Consider the following 18,319-nt stretch of genomic DNA (forward strand, 5'->3'; position numbering starts at 1 on the left):
TAAATAAATAAATTGCTTTGGAAGCTTCTTTTATCTTTACCCACCCCCCGCCCCCCGCCCAAGAGACAGGTTAGCAATCATACTCCAAGCTTATGGCCCCACTGATAACACGTCCGAAGGGTCTCATGACTGAATTGTTCCTGAATGGTAAATAAATGACCTTTTCGTAACAGCAGCTAGCCCCTCAAGGTCCTGGAAAGCATGTTTCCAAAATACCTCAGAGATGTAAGCTATCCCTAAGCCCTTCCCAAACTGAAGGTATATATAATCACTCTTCACAGTCCCAGTGCAGCTCTTTCTGTTCATGGGTCCTGTCTCCATGCTTTAGTAAAACCACCTTTTTGCACTGAAGACGTCTCAAGAATTCTTTCTTGGCCATCAGTAGCGAATCCCAACACTTTAAACCATTATCAAGGAGGAAAAGAAGGAACCCACCTTCTACTTTGCAGTCAAATGCATCCCCTACTTCATCTCCTGGGGGTTTAGAGTTAGCCTTTTGAAGGTCTTCTTGAGCACTCTCAATGCTATTATAAACCCATTGTATGGAGTCTTGCTGGAATGAGGAGGGGAAATGAAACCTTAGAAATATTAGTGCTTCTTAAAATGTATATCCATTTCATAAACCTGCTTTAGGAGGATTGACAATCTTACTTATTCTTCTAGTTTTTTTTAAAGATAACCAAATTTGAAAGAGAAAGAAAATCAACATAAGAGACTAATAAAAAGTCAATGGCAATTATATTGCTTAACAAACTAATTTTTTAGGATTGAAATTTTATCTTCCAAAGTGGTTCTGAGTTTTGTTTCAATTTATTTATTTTGAGAGAGGGAGCATGCAAGCAAGCGTGGGAGGGGCAGAGAGAGAGAGAGCAAGAGAATCCCAAGCAGGCTCCGTGCTGTCAGGGTGCAGGCTGACTCAAGACTTGAACCCATGAACTGTGAGACCATGACCTGAGCCAAAATCAAGAACTATGGATGCTCAACTGACTGAGCCAAGCAAGCACCCCTTCCAAAGATGTTTGTAAATAAGATGTATTTCCCAAGTGTCTTACTTAAAATGCCTCAAGTATATCTTAAAGTAAATTTTAAATTCCATTTTTAAATAAATAAATGTTAGATGGACAGTTTTCTGAAGAATCAATCATTTATCAGGATATAAACCATTTAAATGCTCTCCTACCACCTATATTTTGATCCAATTAATGTTTTTTTGAATCAAACCAATTAAGAAAGTTGAAAGAACATCTTTCACTTCATTGCATTCCCAAGTGATGTAACTATATTTTTACCATTCCATATCACAACCCATCCTATTTTTAATTAAAATAGCAGTTGCAGTCTTATCTAGATAAATGAGAGAGAGGAAATGGCTACCAAGTAAATGCTTTCAGCTTTCCATCACTTGAAAGTTTATTCCTTTCTTAGGTAAGATGATAAATTGAATTGCACTACTGAAGTGCGCTACAATTTCCATTCTCCATTCTTGCATGTATTAACTTCACAACTGTGTTTAATTATTATATTGCTATACATCGTTACAATGCTAGTTAACATTTGATCATTCAAATACATCTTGGTAGCCTGTTGTGGTCCCTAAGGAACCACACACTCTGGTATCCACACCTTGGTGTAGCTCCTTCCCACACTGACCTGAGGCTTGGTCATGGGATCTGATTTTTCCAAGCATGATGTAAATACAGTTGATCGCTTATAATATCCCCTCTTGAAATCCAGACGCCATGCAGGAAGGACAATCTGCTAGACTGGAAAAGGGGGCCATGTGGAGGAGCTCTGGAGTGGAAGGCCATGAGGAGGGGAGGTGCGGAGCCCAGCTGTTCCATGCAAAACTTTGCTATATCAGTGCCTTCACAGGAGCCAATACTCAGTCACCCCGCAGAATCAAGAGAAATAATCAATCACTGTTGTTTTAAGCCAATAAGTTTTGGAACAGCCTGTTTTGTGGCAATGGATATGGGATACAGCATGTTACTCACTGAGTGAATTTTTCTGTTTATTGCTTTTCTTAATCATGTTACTAACCAACTTCTCTCTAGGAAGACTGTCAAGGAAAATGAAAAGGAATGAAACTCAAATCAGTTTGGCTACTTGTTAAAATTCTGATTGAAGGGGAAAGGTTTGATAATTTCAGAAGTGTCTTTTTAAAAAAATTCATTCAATGATATAGTTCAATAAATATTTGTTAAACTATTGCCAACCAGAATAACCTATGAATCTATGCGTGAATTCCAATTTGCTACGCTAGTTTGACCTTATTAACAAGCAAAATTGAGGAGCTCAGTTTCTTGTAGGTTCAGTATTTTATAGGCTGTCAGTCCTGGCCTATGAGAAAATAACCATTGCTCTTTCTGGTTTGGACAAAAGTCATATTCTCAAATCTGGAAGAGTACCTGACTGCGTATGGCAGAAAAAATACAAAGCCTCTCCTCTAAAGTTGCTTTTGCATTTAGTTGATTAATTTGAGAGAATTTTCTCTTATAGCCCAATATTCACTTGTACCTCATGGGATAAGCTTTGCTTATAAATTTGGATTCTAATTTTATTTTTCTACGGCACTTGAAATTTAATCAGAGGATAGTGGTTAGAATTTTAAGCAATGACAAGTACATTTTGGTATTTTCTTTAAAGAGCTAAATCCAGTAACTTAAATAAATATATACAAAACTCAATCACAGACCCTAAAAAAACCTTCACAGACACACAAGGACCATTACATATTCTAAAGTAATAGCAAGGGTCAAAAAAACAAATCAAACCTTTGGATTTCAATGTGATAAACATTTAGGTATCTGAAAACTCATATCATAATGCAAATGAAAACACCCCAGAGCACTTGTTAAACAGGTGATAATACTGAAACAATAAAATGCAATCATTTAAGCAGAATTGATCATGATTAATTATGCAGATAAAACAATCATCATGAGATTTACAATGATGTGCTTAAATGTGAACCTAAAAGTAGAAACCATCCTGTGTCCTCCCCTGGGCTTTCTCTGCAAGTTTGCAGCGAGACCCAGATAAGCCAAAGGGCAGCTTACCTTCACTGGTCTCCTGTATTTCCTGCAGGCTGTGACATGTGCAATGACACTGGCATGTGTCTCCTTGCTGACATTGATACCATTTACTTTGATAATACACTGTCCAGGGTGAAGACCAGCGGCTGCAGCCACAGTCCCTTCAAATAAAAATGAGAAAATGGCCAAAAAAATAACTTTAGGAATGAGATTCATTTTTATCACATATACAATATGGAAAGCCATTTTAAAACATAATAAGAGATCTAGCTAGTATGTTCTTGATAAACTTGGTTCTGATAGTAATGCCTTCTCAAAATTTTTCTACTTTTAATTTGGCCATTCAAACAGTGACTAACAGAATATTCTCTCATACCCCTGAGAATTAGTTTGAAGGAATACTTCAGATATTTTTTCACATTTTTTTAAGTTTACTTATTTATTTGAGAGGACAGAAACAGCATGAATGGGGGAAGGGCAGAGAGGGAGAGATAATCCCAAGCAGGCTCCGTGCTGCCAACGCAGAGCCCGATGCTCAAACTCATGAAACCGAGATCATGGCCAGAGCTGAAAGCAAGAGTTGGACGCTTAACCAACTGAACCACCCAGACACCCCTGAAGGGATATTTTAAAGTGACCTTTACAATGCTAATCAGTTATTTCCCCTTTCAAATGTCTCATCAGTCTTAATATTCTACATATACAAATATAAAAGCAAAATGAGAAAGCCAGAAATGTATGCCCTATTTACCTTTCTTTACTCTATAAAAATCTCTAAATATTAGAAAAGTATTCACTTTCATTTATTTTTCTCAGTAACATTTATTGCAAGGACATTTTTGAAATTTGTAATAGTTTATAAATTTCAGTCTTATTTCTTTTTAATTTATTTTTTTTAAATTCAACTATAATTAACACATAGCATTATATTGGTTTCAGGTGTAAAATATAATTATTCATCAATTCTATATTCACTTTCATTTTTAAAAATGCGAACAGTTAAAAGAAATTCTTTAAAAAAAATCAGCCAGTTAGCAACTACCATTGACTGGCTTTGCTAAGTAAAATAAGCATTCAGGATATCTACAAAGGGTCAAGGAACCACAGAATTTGTGGAGAATAAAATTAATCAGGTAACATCAACTGTCCATTTATTTGCATAGATATAGACTTAAATATGGAAGTGGCATATTGCTCCAGTGAGTTAAAATTTTCAGAAACTTTCAACTATTATTATATGATGTTCTGAGCCGATCAACAGTTATGCAGCACCATTAATAAATACAATGAATATAATTAATACAAATGATTACAAAATTTATGTTAGAAGAGCCTCTCTTTGTAAGCAATTTCTCCCATGAAGGAATTATTAAACATTTTAGAGAACATAATTTATATTCAAGAAGACAGTATGTATTTTTCTTCTCATTAACATTCACTCCCAGAAACACTAAGTGGTTTTTCTGGATTAAAGTAGGTCTTGGAGGGAAAAGAGACACTCCCCATTGAGAAAATAGCCTAAAAAAAGGCACTGAGTCGAGAAACAACCTGGACATTTGGGAGCATGTGAGCAGTTGGTATGAGCTTAAAATGGGAGTGTGGGTGAAGACTCTGGAGAGTCAAGAGGAGCCAGGTTTCGAAGTGCCTGCATACTTTATGTGAACACCTAACAGCCTCAACCTTACTATCTATGCACGAGGAAAAGCATTTGAGAATTTTAAGCAGAGAAGTGACATGACCCCCAGAACCAAGGACGAATCATTGGAACTTAAGTCAAAAATCAAAATCACAACAAGCATCTACTGCAATGTTCCAGGCTAGAACTAAAGTAGCATTTGTTACAAAAGGGGAGAATGAGATCACGTATTTGATGTCTCATGATGGAGTTCATGAAGAGGCTACAGTCCCTAGGATCACTCCTCTGCTTTTGGACTCAGTGCTGAGTAAATAGAGTCATTTCAATAAAGAGAATACAGAAGGCAAAGCAAGTTCAGAGAATAGATGGAAAGTTCACTTGGAAATAATACTGAGTTGTAAGGTGCCAAAGGGGCATTTAGGTGAGAGTTTTAATCAATAATTAAATCTAGGGGTGCCTGGGTAGCTCAGTTGTTTAAGCATCTGGCTTCGGCTCAGGTCATGATCTCACCACCCGTGAGTTCGAGCTGGGTGTCAGACTCTGTGCTGACAGCTCAGAGTCCGGAGCCTGCTGTCTGATTCTGTGTCTTCCCCTTTTTCTGCTCCTCCCCTACTCGCGCTCTGTGTCTCTCTCTCTCTCTCTCAAAAATAAATAAACATTAAAAAGTAAGTAAGTAAAGAAATAAAGAAAGAAAGAAATCTAGACTATGGAACTCAGGAAAGAGATCTAAGCTGGAGATAGAGATTTAAAAATCTCCAGGAACAGGATCAATAAGATTTCTTACAGAGAACAAGAAGGTAGAGAAGAAAAGAGGGAGCCAACAGTTAAGCGGTTGACAGATGAAGGGAGCTGGCAGAGGAGAAAAACCTGACAAGTGCCAACTTAGAAATCAGGAGATGAACATTTTCAGCAAACAGGAGTAGTCAGTTTAAACAAATGCCACAGAAAAGCTCAATTAATATGAAGGTTATCAATGTCTACCGTACGTTCCAGTCAAGTCCATGATAACTCTATAAGACAGACTTTGGAGACATGGGTGGAAGATGAGGAGAGATGTCTACAGCAATGGGCTAAAACTAAAATAGGAAGTGAAGAAGCACAGCTGAAAACACAGACTAGCATTTCAGAAAGTTAGGTCATGACAAAATAGAAGTTATTAGAGCATTATTCTAGGGCTGAGCTTATCAACCTTAGGTGTGCATACAAATCATCTGAGGGTATTGTTAAAATGTAGATTCTGACTCAGTATGTCCTGTGTGGGTCCTGAGATTCCACATTTCTTTTTTTTCTTTTTTAAAGTTTATTTATTTATTTTGACAGAGAGAGAAGGGGGATGGTGAGGCAGAGAGAGAGGGAGAGAAGAATCCCAAGCAGCCACACTGCCAGTGTGGAGCCCGACACAGGGCTTGAACCCACGGATTGTGAGATCATGATCAAAGCCAAAACCAAGAGTTGTATACTCAATTGGTGCCCCGATTTTTAAGAGTTTTTTTTAATATTGTTTTAGGAACATATTACCATTGAGCTAATCAAGTAAAAATATGACTGAGAAACTTCATAACAACATGAGCATGCACGTTTTGAATATATTTTTGTTTAGCAAGCAATATCCATACATTCTAAAAAGCTGTTTTTACAGGATGGATTTCTCACCTCTTCCGACTGCATGTACAACCGATGGGCCATATCCTCGGATCTGGAATCCAAGTCCCTCAGCTGAATCTGGGATCTTCACTGTCCTAAAATCAATCAGAAAACAAGGTGAGAAGACTTTAACATGCCACACAATTGGTTAAAACAATAGTGTCCATTCCTTTATTCATTCTTTCAATAAATATGTATTGAAGGTCTACTGTGTAAAAGACACTGACTGGGCTAGAAACCAGGAGACAAAAAGGGTGCATGCTCTCACAAAGGCACACAGCAGCCAAGCACGAAAGACTTCCTCAACTGAGCACAGTCATTTGCATGGTGGTGAATAAGGAACAGGCTCTGGGGTCAGACAAAACTAGCTCTGAATCCTCATTTAAGTCACTAGATAGTTGAATAACTTGCATGAACGCCTTCACTTCTCCGAGCCTGAGTTTCCACAAAAAGATGATGGTAAAACTTACTTTGCAGGGTGTCAGTGGAGATTAAAAGAGAAATCTTTGTTAACTGCCCCACACCATGCTATGAACTAGTAGTCACTTCAATAAAATGGAAGCTTCTCTCCTTAGTTTACTGTTATAAAGAAGACAGTGCACTGTGACACTTCTTTGTTAAAAGTAATAAAAGAAACACAGAATTAATACATTTCTACCCGTTGGGAACTTCATCAAAGAACAACAACAAAAAGCTAGCTAAAAAGATGTGTCAAACATTACACCAAAATAATTTAAGAATGTGATTAACTTTAGCATTTACTCAGTGAAATTTTGAAAGAAGAGTACATCAAAAGGAGAACCTGAATAACAAAAGAAATATTTTCAACGAATCCCCATGGAAAAGAAGATGAAGGAAAGGAGAAGAGGAGTAAACTGTTAGGACAACCAGTGAGGGATATCCAGTTTGGTACTAAGAAGTGAGCTACTCCACAGAAGGAAGCCAGAGATCAGAGAGCAACAATGAAAAGCAGAGAACATGAGATAAGGCAGAACATCATAACAATAAAAATGAGTATCGTAAATTGCAGTCCAGAGCAAAGACAAATGAATACAATGCAATAAATTTTGATGGATAGCCCTTATGCCCAAGAAATAATTGTTTTCCAAAAGATGATGAATTAATCATGCAATAAATGTCGGCAGCCCTTCAAGGGCACGTTAGACATAGTCTGAAGTTACATACAGTGGAATTTACTTAGAGCTTATAAAATAGCCACTGGAGCAGTTTGAGCAACACTGTGCCTAGAACACTCGAGAAAGCCACAAACGTACAGCATTTACGCCTCATGGCAGAGCCTGGTACTGCTATCTGAAATATAACCTAGGCAGGCACACCAGCATCGGTGATAGAAATGTGAACTGTCTATTCTAGGAAAACTTGAAAGTATTATTATGAATTACATTATATACTAAGAAGTGATCTGTGCATTGCTGGAGTATAGGTCAAAGAACTGATTTGTCCTTTATCCTTAATTATATACTTTTTGGTGTAAAAGGCTCTATGCACTTCCCTTGAATAGCACTTTGTTACTAGTATCTTTCAAGAAAAAAAAAGACACATGAAAATGGAAGATAACTAAGAAAAAGAAAAAGGAATAAATACATTTTCTAAGCGTGAAACAAAAACATAGAAGTAGCCCATGCTTTTAGATATTATGAATGAGATTTCACTTTTGCTGAAATGACCTAGAGCTTTCAGGCCATGGTGAGTTATTATTGCTTTTGGATTGTGAGGAATTCATAACAGTCTCTCAGTTCTTTCTGAGCAAGGTCTTCTATCCTTCTAATATTGCTAGGGAAGGTTGACTCTAATCTTCAAGATTATTATATACTTCTTTAAAACTTTTGTACAAAACACTATGAAATGCATTTTGGTCTTATTCTGGGACTCTCTTCATAAAATGATCTTTGGAAAATACGCTTTCCTGCTGTGACCACTATATTGTCTATTAAAGGAAGAATTAAATTCATACAAAAGGAACATTCTGTTTCTTGGAGGAAGTAAGTGCACTAAATAATCTGCTACAAAGCTTTTTGAAAAACTCTTTGATGCTATCAAGTGTAAAATACAGCTAGATTCAAAGGAAGACTTCATTTGTATTTACCTCTCATACTTTTGCCTTTTCTACCCCCAGACTGGAGACTACATCAAGTATAAGTAGCTATTGTAAGAAAATATGACAGAATGATTTATAGGAATCTTATATTAGCATAAAGACATAAAGGAAAAGCTATCGATTTCAAGCAAATTAAAAGTAAAAGATAAAAGATGAATATCCTTAAAATAGTTTTGAAACAAAATATAAGATAGGCTCCTGATGTAATAAATAAGCAGTGAAAAAAAATGAAATGAGAGAATAGGTAAGCATCACAGATAACATCACTGGAGTACACACTATGTGCTGAACAGATAACTAAGTTCTTTATTAACCTAAATTTATTTAATGTTCTTAGCATCTTCATGACACAGGTACTCTTCTCACCTCCATTTTTTTAATGGATGGATGGGGGTGTTGAAGCAACACAATAAGCAAGCAAGTTGTGGAAGAGAAGCCTGAACCTGGACCAGAAATACTGGGTTCCAGATAGTGTATGACAAACACTGAAGGAAGAAGTAAGAGGACACAGGTTCCAATGCTGCTCATCTAGTGGCTAGTACTGGGAGTGACGATTTGCCCCTATCTACTTAGTCTGAAAGTTGAGGGCTTCTGAAGTGATCTGACTGCTGAAATGTCTAGGACCAGTGAATCAGTAGTTGCAGGGTTAAATCAGGGGATAGTAGGGCCATGGGGAGGACCTTTATGTTTTCTAATGACTGTTTTGGACTATTACTCCGTTATACCCTTCTAGTCTGCCCTTTTCCTTTTAAGCGACCTCAAAGTGTCCAGAGGTAAGCAACTAGGTGAGCCTTATCCCAGACAGGGTTGGATAAAGGGGGAGTAATAGATCAAAATTAGGTTTAGAGAGAAGACATTGTTATGGTTATTCTCTGCCCTCCAGCCCAAAGTCTTCCTAAATTAGTAATTTTTTTTAAATTTTTTTTTAACATTTATTTATTTTTGAGACAGAGAGAGACAGAGCATGAGCGGGGGAGGGGCAGAGAGAGAGGGAGACACAGAATTGGAAGCAAGCTCCAGGCTGTGAGCCATCAGCCCAGAGCCTGACGTGGGGCTCGAACTCCCGGACTGCGAGATCGTGACCTGGCTGAAGTCGGACGCTTAACCGACTGCACCACCCAGGCGCCCCCTAAATTAGTAATTTTAATGAGTCATCTCACTCTTTCCTTGGTAAGTTTTAGCAGCAACCTGGCTGACTTAATGCTACAGAATATAGCTCATTGCATCACATTTCAACTCCTAAGATAAAGAGTGCTGCCAGCTATTGCTGAATATATATATATATTAAGGCAGGGAAGAATACTATACTATACATACTAAGAATATTTTCTTAAGCAGTTAAACCTTTTGTTTTTAAAGTGGTAATCTTCATTTACCTGAAAATTAATGAAGTTGTTTATCACTATTAACGAATGATATAATTACATTTTAAACAGTAATTTTGACATAATCATAGTACTTTAAATAGACATGATGCTTAGACCTTGATATGCATTATATTGATTAATTACTTGGTTAAACAAATCATGGAAATGTGACACAGGAACACTAGACCAGAAGAGATTTGTAGAAGAAAAGCCAACATCTTCCAAGAATATACATGATACCCTATTAATTTTAAAAACAGATTATAGGGGCACCTGGGTGGCTCAATTGGTTAGGCGACTGACTTCGGCTCAGGTCATGATCTCGCAGTTTTGAGCTCGAGCCCCGCATCAGGCTCTGTGCTGACAGCTCAGAGCCTGGAGCCTACTTCAGTTTCTGTTCACCCCCTCTCTCTCCCCGTCCCCTGCTCACACTCTGTGTCTCTATGTCTCTCAATAATAATAAATAAAAGTTAAAAAAATTTTAAAACAGATTATAAAGCACAATCCCATTTTATAAACATAGGATTGTGTAAATCTGCATCAGTACTTAGAAAAATCAACTGTCTGAATTTCAAAAAATAACAATGGTTATTTATGGGTGATATGATTATAAGAAACATGTCTTTATTTAGAAAACTCTATCCTCTAAATTTGCTATAATCAACATGATTTTTTTCTAATCATAGGTAGATGGATAGACCTTTTTTTTTTTTTAAAGAATGGACATATTACTAAGTACAAGCACACACACACAAGTGTATTTCACCAACTTCACCATTTCTTATAAACATTTAATGATAAATGGTATCAACCAACTCATAGACCTGAAATTCTTAGAGCTGAACATGGGGAATGCAGTTCTTTATTATCAATTGTTCTACTAATTTTCTTCACTTATAATCAAAGTCAGCCCAACCCAGACCAGGAAAATTTGGGCCACAAAAATAAAGCATTATTTCCACTGAAACTACCTGATTTGAGTAGCAAGCATTAGTATTATAAGCAAAGCAGTTTTTCCCAACATTTAAATACCAGTATTAGTGATGCTGGTAAGGTTTAAATGTTCTAAGCAACAAGATACTTAATTCTTGACGTGTACTTAAATTTTCTATTTTATTCATTTTTGTATAATTTTTTTAAAAATCCCACATGAATCATACAACTTACTCCCTTGGCTTTGTGCTCACAAGAACTCTTAGTGGCTTTCTGCTGTTTAAGCATGATTTCAGGAAGCAGTCCACTTCATTGAAAGGTCTCATAAAAACTAGGTCACCATTAATAGCAAAAATCTTTTTCCCAACTTCCATGCCAGCCATCTAAGAGAGAAATAGCAAAAAAAAAAAAAAAAAATTATATTTTAATAAGGAATCTATTTTTTTCACAGAATTAGAAACTGAAAAGACCCAGAACATACAGATTTTTGACATTTTAACACACCCGCAATGTTTTTATACAACTTCACACAACAGCACTGTGGGGGAGATAACACACTTATCATTCTCTTTGACATAGTTTTAAATTTGATCACCCATTTGTACTGAAACCCACCCCCTTTCTTCTATGTTTTAACTTTGTACTCCTCCTGTGACCCTCTTTCTCTTGTATCTTATAGTTCTTTTTCTTATTTCATCCTTTAAACTACAATCAAACACTAGGTTAATTTTTTTTTACTGTGTTTTTTTAATATCCAATTAACTCAGAGAGGTTCAACCTCTATGTGGCCGTCAATGACAACCAAATATGCATCACGAGCATGATATAGCATAAGTATCTTCAGGGCAGGAGAGGAATGGCCTGGAACTCAACAAAAAGAGCTCCAAAAAGCACAGATTGCCCGAGGCTGAAAAGATAACAAGGAAGACATCATCTCTCCAACCAGGCCACCATTCTTAACCAGTTCTACTGCTTATAAACTACATGCTGCTTTGATTATCAGCTAAATGATGAAAACCTGGCAGAGGATATTTAATTAATGGCATAGACAGATGAAGCTGTGCCCTAAGAACACCCTCAGAAAATGTCTGGGAAAAACATTTCCTTCTCATAGAAAATTACTAAAAATAGTCATTTGTTGGCCAAGCCCACTAAGTATGAGTTGACCAGAGTTATTTTGTTTGAAATTAATGTGGTATACATAAAACATTGTCTTGCATGAGTCTGTGTTTTGGTAAAAGACAGAAACCTTGGGCATTAGCAGATAGGAGGATGGATGGCAGTTTACTACCAACTTTAAATAGATTCAAAGTTTAAAGCCATGTTTCATTCATTCTCACAGGCTTTATTTAAGATTTATATATTTAGACATTTTCTTGAGGATTAAGGCATTGTACAAGCCAGGGAGCAAGGTGAGAATATTTTAAATCAGATATATTTAAGATATAACACTCCTAGTAGGTTCCATGAGGACAGGAAATTTTATCTTTTGTTCACTGCTGTATTCCCAGAGACTAGAACACTGCCTAGCATATAATAGGTACTAAATAAATCATTCTGAATGAATGAATAAATGATCAGGAGATTCCTCTGTTTAAAAGGCTGGTGAGGTGAGAGAACATCAATCAGCATTAACCTAATGAAAAAAGAAGTCGAAGCATGTGCTTTACTGATGAAAGTCATATTTATGAGTCAAAAGTGACAGGTAAAGAAAAGACCTAGCCCTTGATCTAGTGGAAGAGTTATCTAACATGCATAATACAGCCCCACTGGATGCAGTCTCCACAGCATTCCAAGCTAGAAAGATGCACAGGGAAGTCCCAGGGTCATGGAATGAGCCCAGCGGCCTCCTAGGATGTCATGAAGTTCATAGCTATAGATCTTTACAAAATCTCCATCCAGCTTTCTTTGAGTGCATGGACTCTGTCACAAATCCCAAGAGCATCTCGTAGAACTTCAGAATAAGATCATTCAGTAACACTATTTTCAACAAAGATACTTAAAAGCTGATTTCAACTTGTTTGGAACTTCTATATTTTTTAAATAAAAATGCTAATTTACATTACCTCAGCATTAGACCCCTTTTCTACCAACTTTATTATTGGAACTTTATTTTTGTCTTCTAACCCAAAACCATAGCTGCCTTCATTGGATTTAATCTGAAATGCAAAATATTAACATTATTCATAAAGCAACTACAAAAACAGGTACAAATTAAACAGAATAAAAGAAGAAAATTTATATAGCATGTTAACTTACCAATAATGATTTGGCTATAACATTTTCCACTACTTTTAAATCATGTTTCATAAGCCGGTGCTTCATATTTGATCCTTCCATTTCCTCATCCGCAAAAAAACGAAAAAGTAGGGGTTCATCTTTGAATTCACTTTTCTCAAGGACTACAAAAAACAGATTCAAATTGTTCCAATTAATCCAAAAACCAAAATTATTTTCCACACTCATAGACATTCAGTGAACAAGTTACATTCACAAAGATCCCTGTGATACTGTTCTATTTCTACACCTTCAAGCTGATGTTTCCTTTAAGTTACTATTAGCTAAGGATTTTGAATTTTTGAGTATTTTTTCAATGTTGAATTTTCTGTACTTACCCGTCTGTCACTTTCCAGATTAAAATCCAAATTTAAAAAAAAGATTATATTGAATCAAAATATGTATGCAATCCAAAACATAGAAATCTACAGTGTTTTGAATTTGTAGTGAACATTTGGAATATGTTTTTAATATCCTGAACAATTATGGGAAAATTCAAATGGGTAAATGTTACTCTTATGTGTGTGAGCAATTCCCACTGTGGTCACTTTTGTTCCAACACTTCAAACCAGAATTGTATCTTCTGGGTGAAATGTGATTTTAGTTTCCACTAATTCTTAGTTCTTTTCTTTTTAAAAACATTCTTCTCAAATATTCTTATTTCAATAAAGGTCAGTTTTTTCCCTTTTATCTGAATGTTCATATTTCCACCCAAAGTCCCTAAGATTCCTGGCATGCCCTGAGGATATAGGGTTTATGTTTTGTTGACCTTTTTAAAAATAAGGCTAGGGGCACCTCGCTCTGTCGGTTGGGCATCCCACTTTGGCTCAAGTCATGATCTCTTGGCTCTGGAGTTTGAGCCCCATGTCGGCCTCTGTGCTGGCAGCTCTCAGCCTAGAGCCTGCTTCGGATTCTGTCTTCCTCCCTCTCTCTCTGCCCTTACCCCACTCGTGCTGTCTCTGTCTCTGTCTCTGTCTCTCTCTCAAAAATAAATAAGCATTAAAAATTTTTTTTAAAAAGGCTAAATATTGATAGAATTTATATTCAGTGAGATCCCGACAGCTGGCAAAATGTTTTAAAAGAGGAATCTGCTCTATTTCTATTTATCTATCCTTAGTACTTTGAAGCACACTTGTTGGAACAGCGGGATTCATTGCACCAGGAAGCTAAAGAGAAGATAATGGTCCCATGGCACTGTAGAAAGTTTGTTTTTATGACGAAACAGACCTCCAGGTCTGGGATTGATTCTGGGTGTAACATTGGGAGAATTGCTCCCACTCTTTGTTTTTTTTAAATGTTTGAGAGACAGCGTAGGGGACAGGCAAAGAGAGAGAGAGAGACAATTCCAAACAGGCTCCATGCTGTCAGTACAGAGCCCGATGCAAGGCTCGATCTCACAAACTGTGAGAGCATAACCTGAGTCGAAATCAAGAGTTGCTGCTGAACTTACTGAGCCACCCAGGAGCCCCTGAGAAGTTACTTAAACTTTTGAACCATAGTTTCCTCATCAGAAAAATGGGGCAATAAAACCTTCTTCATAATGTACAGAACTAAAATGAAGTAATAAGTGTGATTACATTGCCATATAGAAAGCAATACAAAATGACTGCTATTTCGGGGCACCTGGGTGGTTCAGTTCCTGTCTCCTCCTCTTTCTCTGCCCCTCCCCTGTTCTCTCTGTCTCAAAATAAATATACATTTTAAAAAATCATAGCTATTTTATTTCATTATTTTTACAGAGTTCCGCATAATAACTGTTGACTGGATGATGTATGTATTGATCTTTGAATGGAAGATTGGCTGGCAAATGAAGCTATCAACCGCAAATTAAAAAGTGACACAAGTCACAGTTGACAACACAAATGAGAGTACACTGGAGATCAAGTTAGGTCTTGACTATGTGATCTAAGCACTTTCCCAAAATGTACATGGTATTTTGCTCCTACTGTTTTCCTCCATCAAACAGTCTGTCTAACAGGAGTGAGGAAGACACCAGCAAGGCCAGGCAGCAGTCCAATTGGTTGTGCTTTACCAACATAGACTTTTGTAGAGAAAACTTTTGTTTGTAACTCAGTATTTTTTAAATTCAATATTTTAAAATATGTAGATAAAATTACTGCTCCTCGATGCTTTAAAGAGAAAAACAATTAGAATATTTGAAGGTTTTCAGCTTGACACTATAGTTTCAAGTCCTTATAATAATGTCATTTTCCTCATTCAATAGTTTGTTCTTCATGGACTGGTATTTCTCTTTCACAACTCATACAGTGTTCTAGAGATAGTGGGATGTAATGCAATTCCCAAATGAATGTATGCTAACCAAAGATGCTCTCAACATCACTGAAACTTTTGCTATCCTTCCTTCTTCATAAAAAAGGTGATAACCTTCTGAAAGTAACTGACAAACAGGCAGAAGTGTTATCCAGTATCTGTTTATAAACATATAAAAGCAGTGAAAAAGATTGTTTGGGTTTGTGGAATCTGTAAGATGGTATGAACAGAGAGGAAAAACTAAGTCTCATTATTTTTATAAGTTTAGGGGGAATGAAGTCATCAAACAAGAAAGAAAATCTTTAATTACTAGACAAAATGAAACAGATTTTTTCTAGAGATTTAGAATTTTATCCTCTGAGATAATTTTAAAAGCATTTTTTCGGGGTGCCTGGGTGGCTCAGCTGTTTAAGTGTCCAACTCTTGATTTCAGCTCAGGTCATGACCTCATAGTTGGTGGGGTCAAGCCCTACGTCGGGCTGTGCACTGACAGTGAGGAGCCTGCTTGGGTTTCTCTCTCTCCTCTCCCCTCTCCCCACTCACACACTTGTTCTCTCTCTCTCAAATAAATAAACATTTAAAACAAATAAATAAAAGATCTTTTTCTAAAAAGAACAATAATTACCCACCATATAGGTTCTCATTTAATCATTAAAAATTTTTTTTAGGGGGCGCCTGGGTGGCTCAGTTGGTTAAGCGTCCGACTTCGGCTCAGGTCATGATCTCGCGGTTCGTGAGTTCAAGCCCCGCATTGGGCTCTGTGCCATCAGCTCAGAGCTTGAAGCCTGTTTCAGATTCTGTGCCTCCCTCTCTCTCTCTGACCCTCCCCCGTTCATGCTCTGTCTCTCTCTGTCTCAAAAATAAATATACGTTAAAAAAAATGTTTTTTAATGTTTATTTTGGGGAGAGAGAGAGAGAGAGAGACAGAGACACAGAGTGTGAGCTGGGGAGAGGCAGAGAGGGAGACACAGAATCCGAAGCAGGCTCCAGGCTTTGAGCTGTCAGCATAGAGCCTGACACAGGGCTGGAACTCACAAACTGTGAGATCATGACCTGAGTCAAAGCCCGATGCTTAACCAACTGAGCCACCCAGGTGTCCCTTATTTAATTATTTAAAAATATACCGGCATTCAAAAGAACTACAAGTCTGATCTAAAATTATTTCATTTTTTTTAAAAAGCTATTTTTTAAAAAAACCAAAACTTCTAGTTGAAGCTTTTGCTTTTCTGGAATCAGTCTAGAAAAACAGAAGGGAAGTCATGGCAACTGGTAGATAATAGTAACTAGATGTAACAATGGCACCAGTGGTGAAATTGAATGCAGATGTGGTGACCCAGCATGGACAAGTGGCAAGACTCACACAGTTTTGCTGGTTCATCTTGAAATGCCTTAATACTGAGATACTCCCAGGGCAAAAATCCCTTACCATGGTGCATAAATCCATTGTCACAGAGTCCGACGCCAAATATCATTGCCTCTTCTCTGGTACGGCAATCCCCCTGTTAACCACATAAAAATATACCACAACTTAATAGGCAACCAAAGGCTTTGTTCTGTCTTTAACTCATCTGACATTCCCAGCATGACACTGACAAAGCCATTCATTTATTACACCATACATTACTTTTGTAAGCCCAGAATGTACCTAATTGCTATATATCTATATAGATTTATAGATAGATATATTTATCCACTTGATTATGAAAATACCTTTTTTTGACATTAAGTGAAAAGCAAAGATTTAATATTTCCTGAGAAAAACCACAGTGTTTAAATATGAAAATATATAAGTTAACTTAAATTTACTGCTACTACAAATGATCCCTTTCTCTTATTTTTTCAATCCTGTACACCAACTGTGCAGCCAGAAAATAACCAAATACTGAAAACACACTAAATACAATTAATGAAAAATCATTGTGCATGATCTGTGCTGTCACTTTCCTGGCCTTGTTCTTTAAGGACACCTAAAGAAATCAACTACCGTCAGATGACTTGTAAGACACTGAAAGTAGGTTGTCTGGCTGAGCCTATACGTGCAAGCTTCTCTGTCACTATCCTGCAGAGAAAATAATCAGATCATACAACTGAAGCAATAAAGAAAGCCCAATACATACGTTTTTACCTCACATATGTTTTTATCTAGAAAACTTCTGATTTATTCATATTAAGTATGTAATTCATATTAAGAATATATTCATATATACGAATACGTGTGTGTATGTGTGTGTGTGTGTGTGTGTGTGTGTGTGTGTATGTATGTATAAACCTTACAGTTGTAAGTTTTGTGGTTATAAAGTGCTGTCTCATCTTATTTCTTCCTAGTCAGGTTGGCCCCATACTGTTGCCTGAACTCTGTGCTTATTTTCATCCTTGCTTTCACGCTTCTAATCATTCACCTACAATGCATGTTTTGTATGTTTTGTCCACTCATTTGTTTTAAAGTATCTGTTGTTAGTCCTAACAAGTTATTCTAATATCCCTGTGCCTGTTTCTCTGTTAGATAATAATTCCTGTAAGTAGTAATAAACACTTGTGAAAATAAAATCCAGAGAGTTTAAGTGACCTGTCCAACTTTGCAAAACTATGTATCAGCAGAACCATCATCAGATGCTAGGTTACCGAAGTCCCAGTCCATTGTCCCAATTTCTACTACATAGAATTTCTAAAGACATTATTGTAACAGATCCTTCAGAAAATCTGAAGAAAAAAAATAATTGCAACCCGGTCCAGCTTTTGAGCAGCTTATTCTATTCTTCTAATGCTCACACTTGAAAAGTAAAAAAAAAAAAAAAAGAAAAGAAAAAAAAGCCAAAAAGAGAAATATTGTTTGCTCATTGATTTCCATGGAGTCAGAACTTTATTAAGCACCAAATTTTGCTTCAAAACAAAACAACTTTCTTCAGTTTTCTCACAGAGTCAACATAAAGTACAAGTTCATGGGAATTCTCTGAGATTATAATTTCTATGTGAAACCCTAATTCTGATACCAAGTACAGAACCAATTCCAATGACACGTATTGACCACAATGTTGTA

General features: G+C 36.7%; 1 protein-coding gene across 1 annotated transcript in view; it reads right to left on the minus strand.

The window, feature by feature from the left end:
* Positions 1–18,319, minus strand: part of PREX2 (phosphatidylinositol-3,4,5-trisphosphate dependent Rac exchange factor 2) — a 309,933-nt gene that overhangs the window by 144,410 nt on the left and 147,204 nt on the right. Inside the window, exons 15-21 of the mRNA XM_040487649.1 lie at positions 16,709–16,781; positions 12,994–13,136; positions 12,801–12,893; positions 10,969–11,117; positions 6,325–6,410; positions 3,060–3,196; positions 436–553 (exon numbers count right to left, since the gene is read on the minus strand). Coding sequence (XP_040343583.1) covers positions 436–553; positions 3,060–3,196; positions 6,325–6,410; positions 10,969–11,117; positions 12,801–12,893; positions 12,994–13,136; positions 16,709–16,781 — 799 coding nt within the window. The remainder of the gene's footprint in view (positions 1–435; positions 554–3,059; positions 3,197–6,324; positions 6,411–10,968; positions 11,118–12,800; positions 12,894–12,993; positions 13,137–16,708; positions 16,782–18,319) is intronic.

Source organism: Herpailurus yagouaroundi, unplaced genomic scaffold (assembly GCF_014898765.1).
Source record: "Herpailurus yagouaroundi ecotype Mexico unplaced genomic scaffold, PumYag 165, whole genome shotgun sequence".
NCBI classification, from domain to species: Eukaryota; Metazoa; Chordata; class Mammalia; order Carnivora; family Felidae; genus Herpailurus; species Herpailurus yagouaroundi.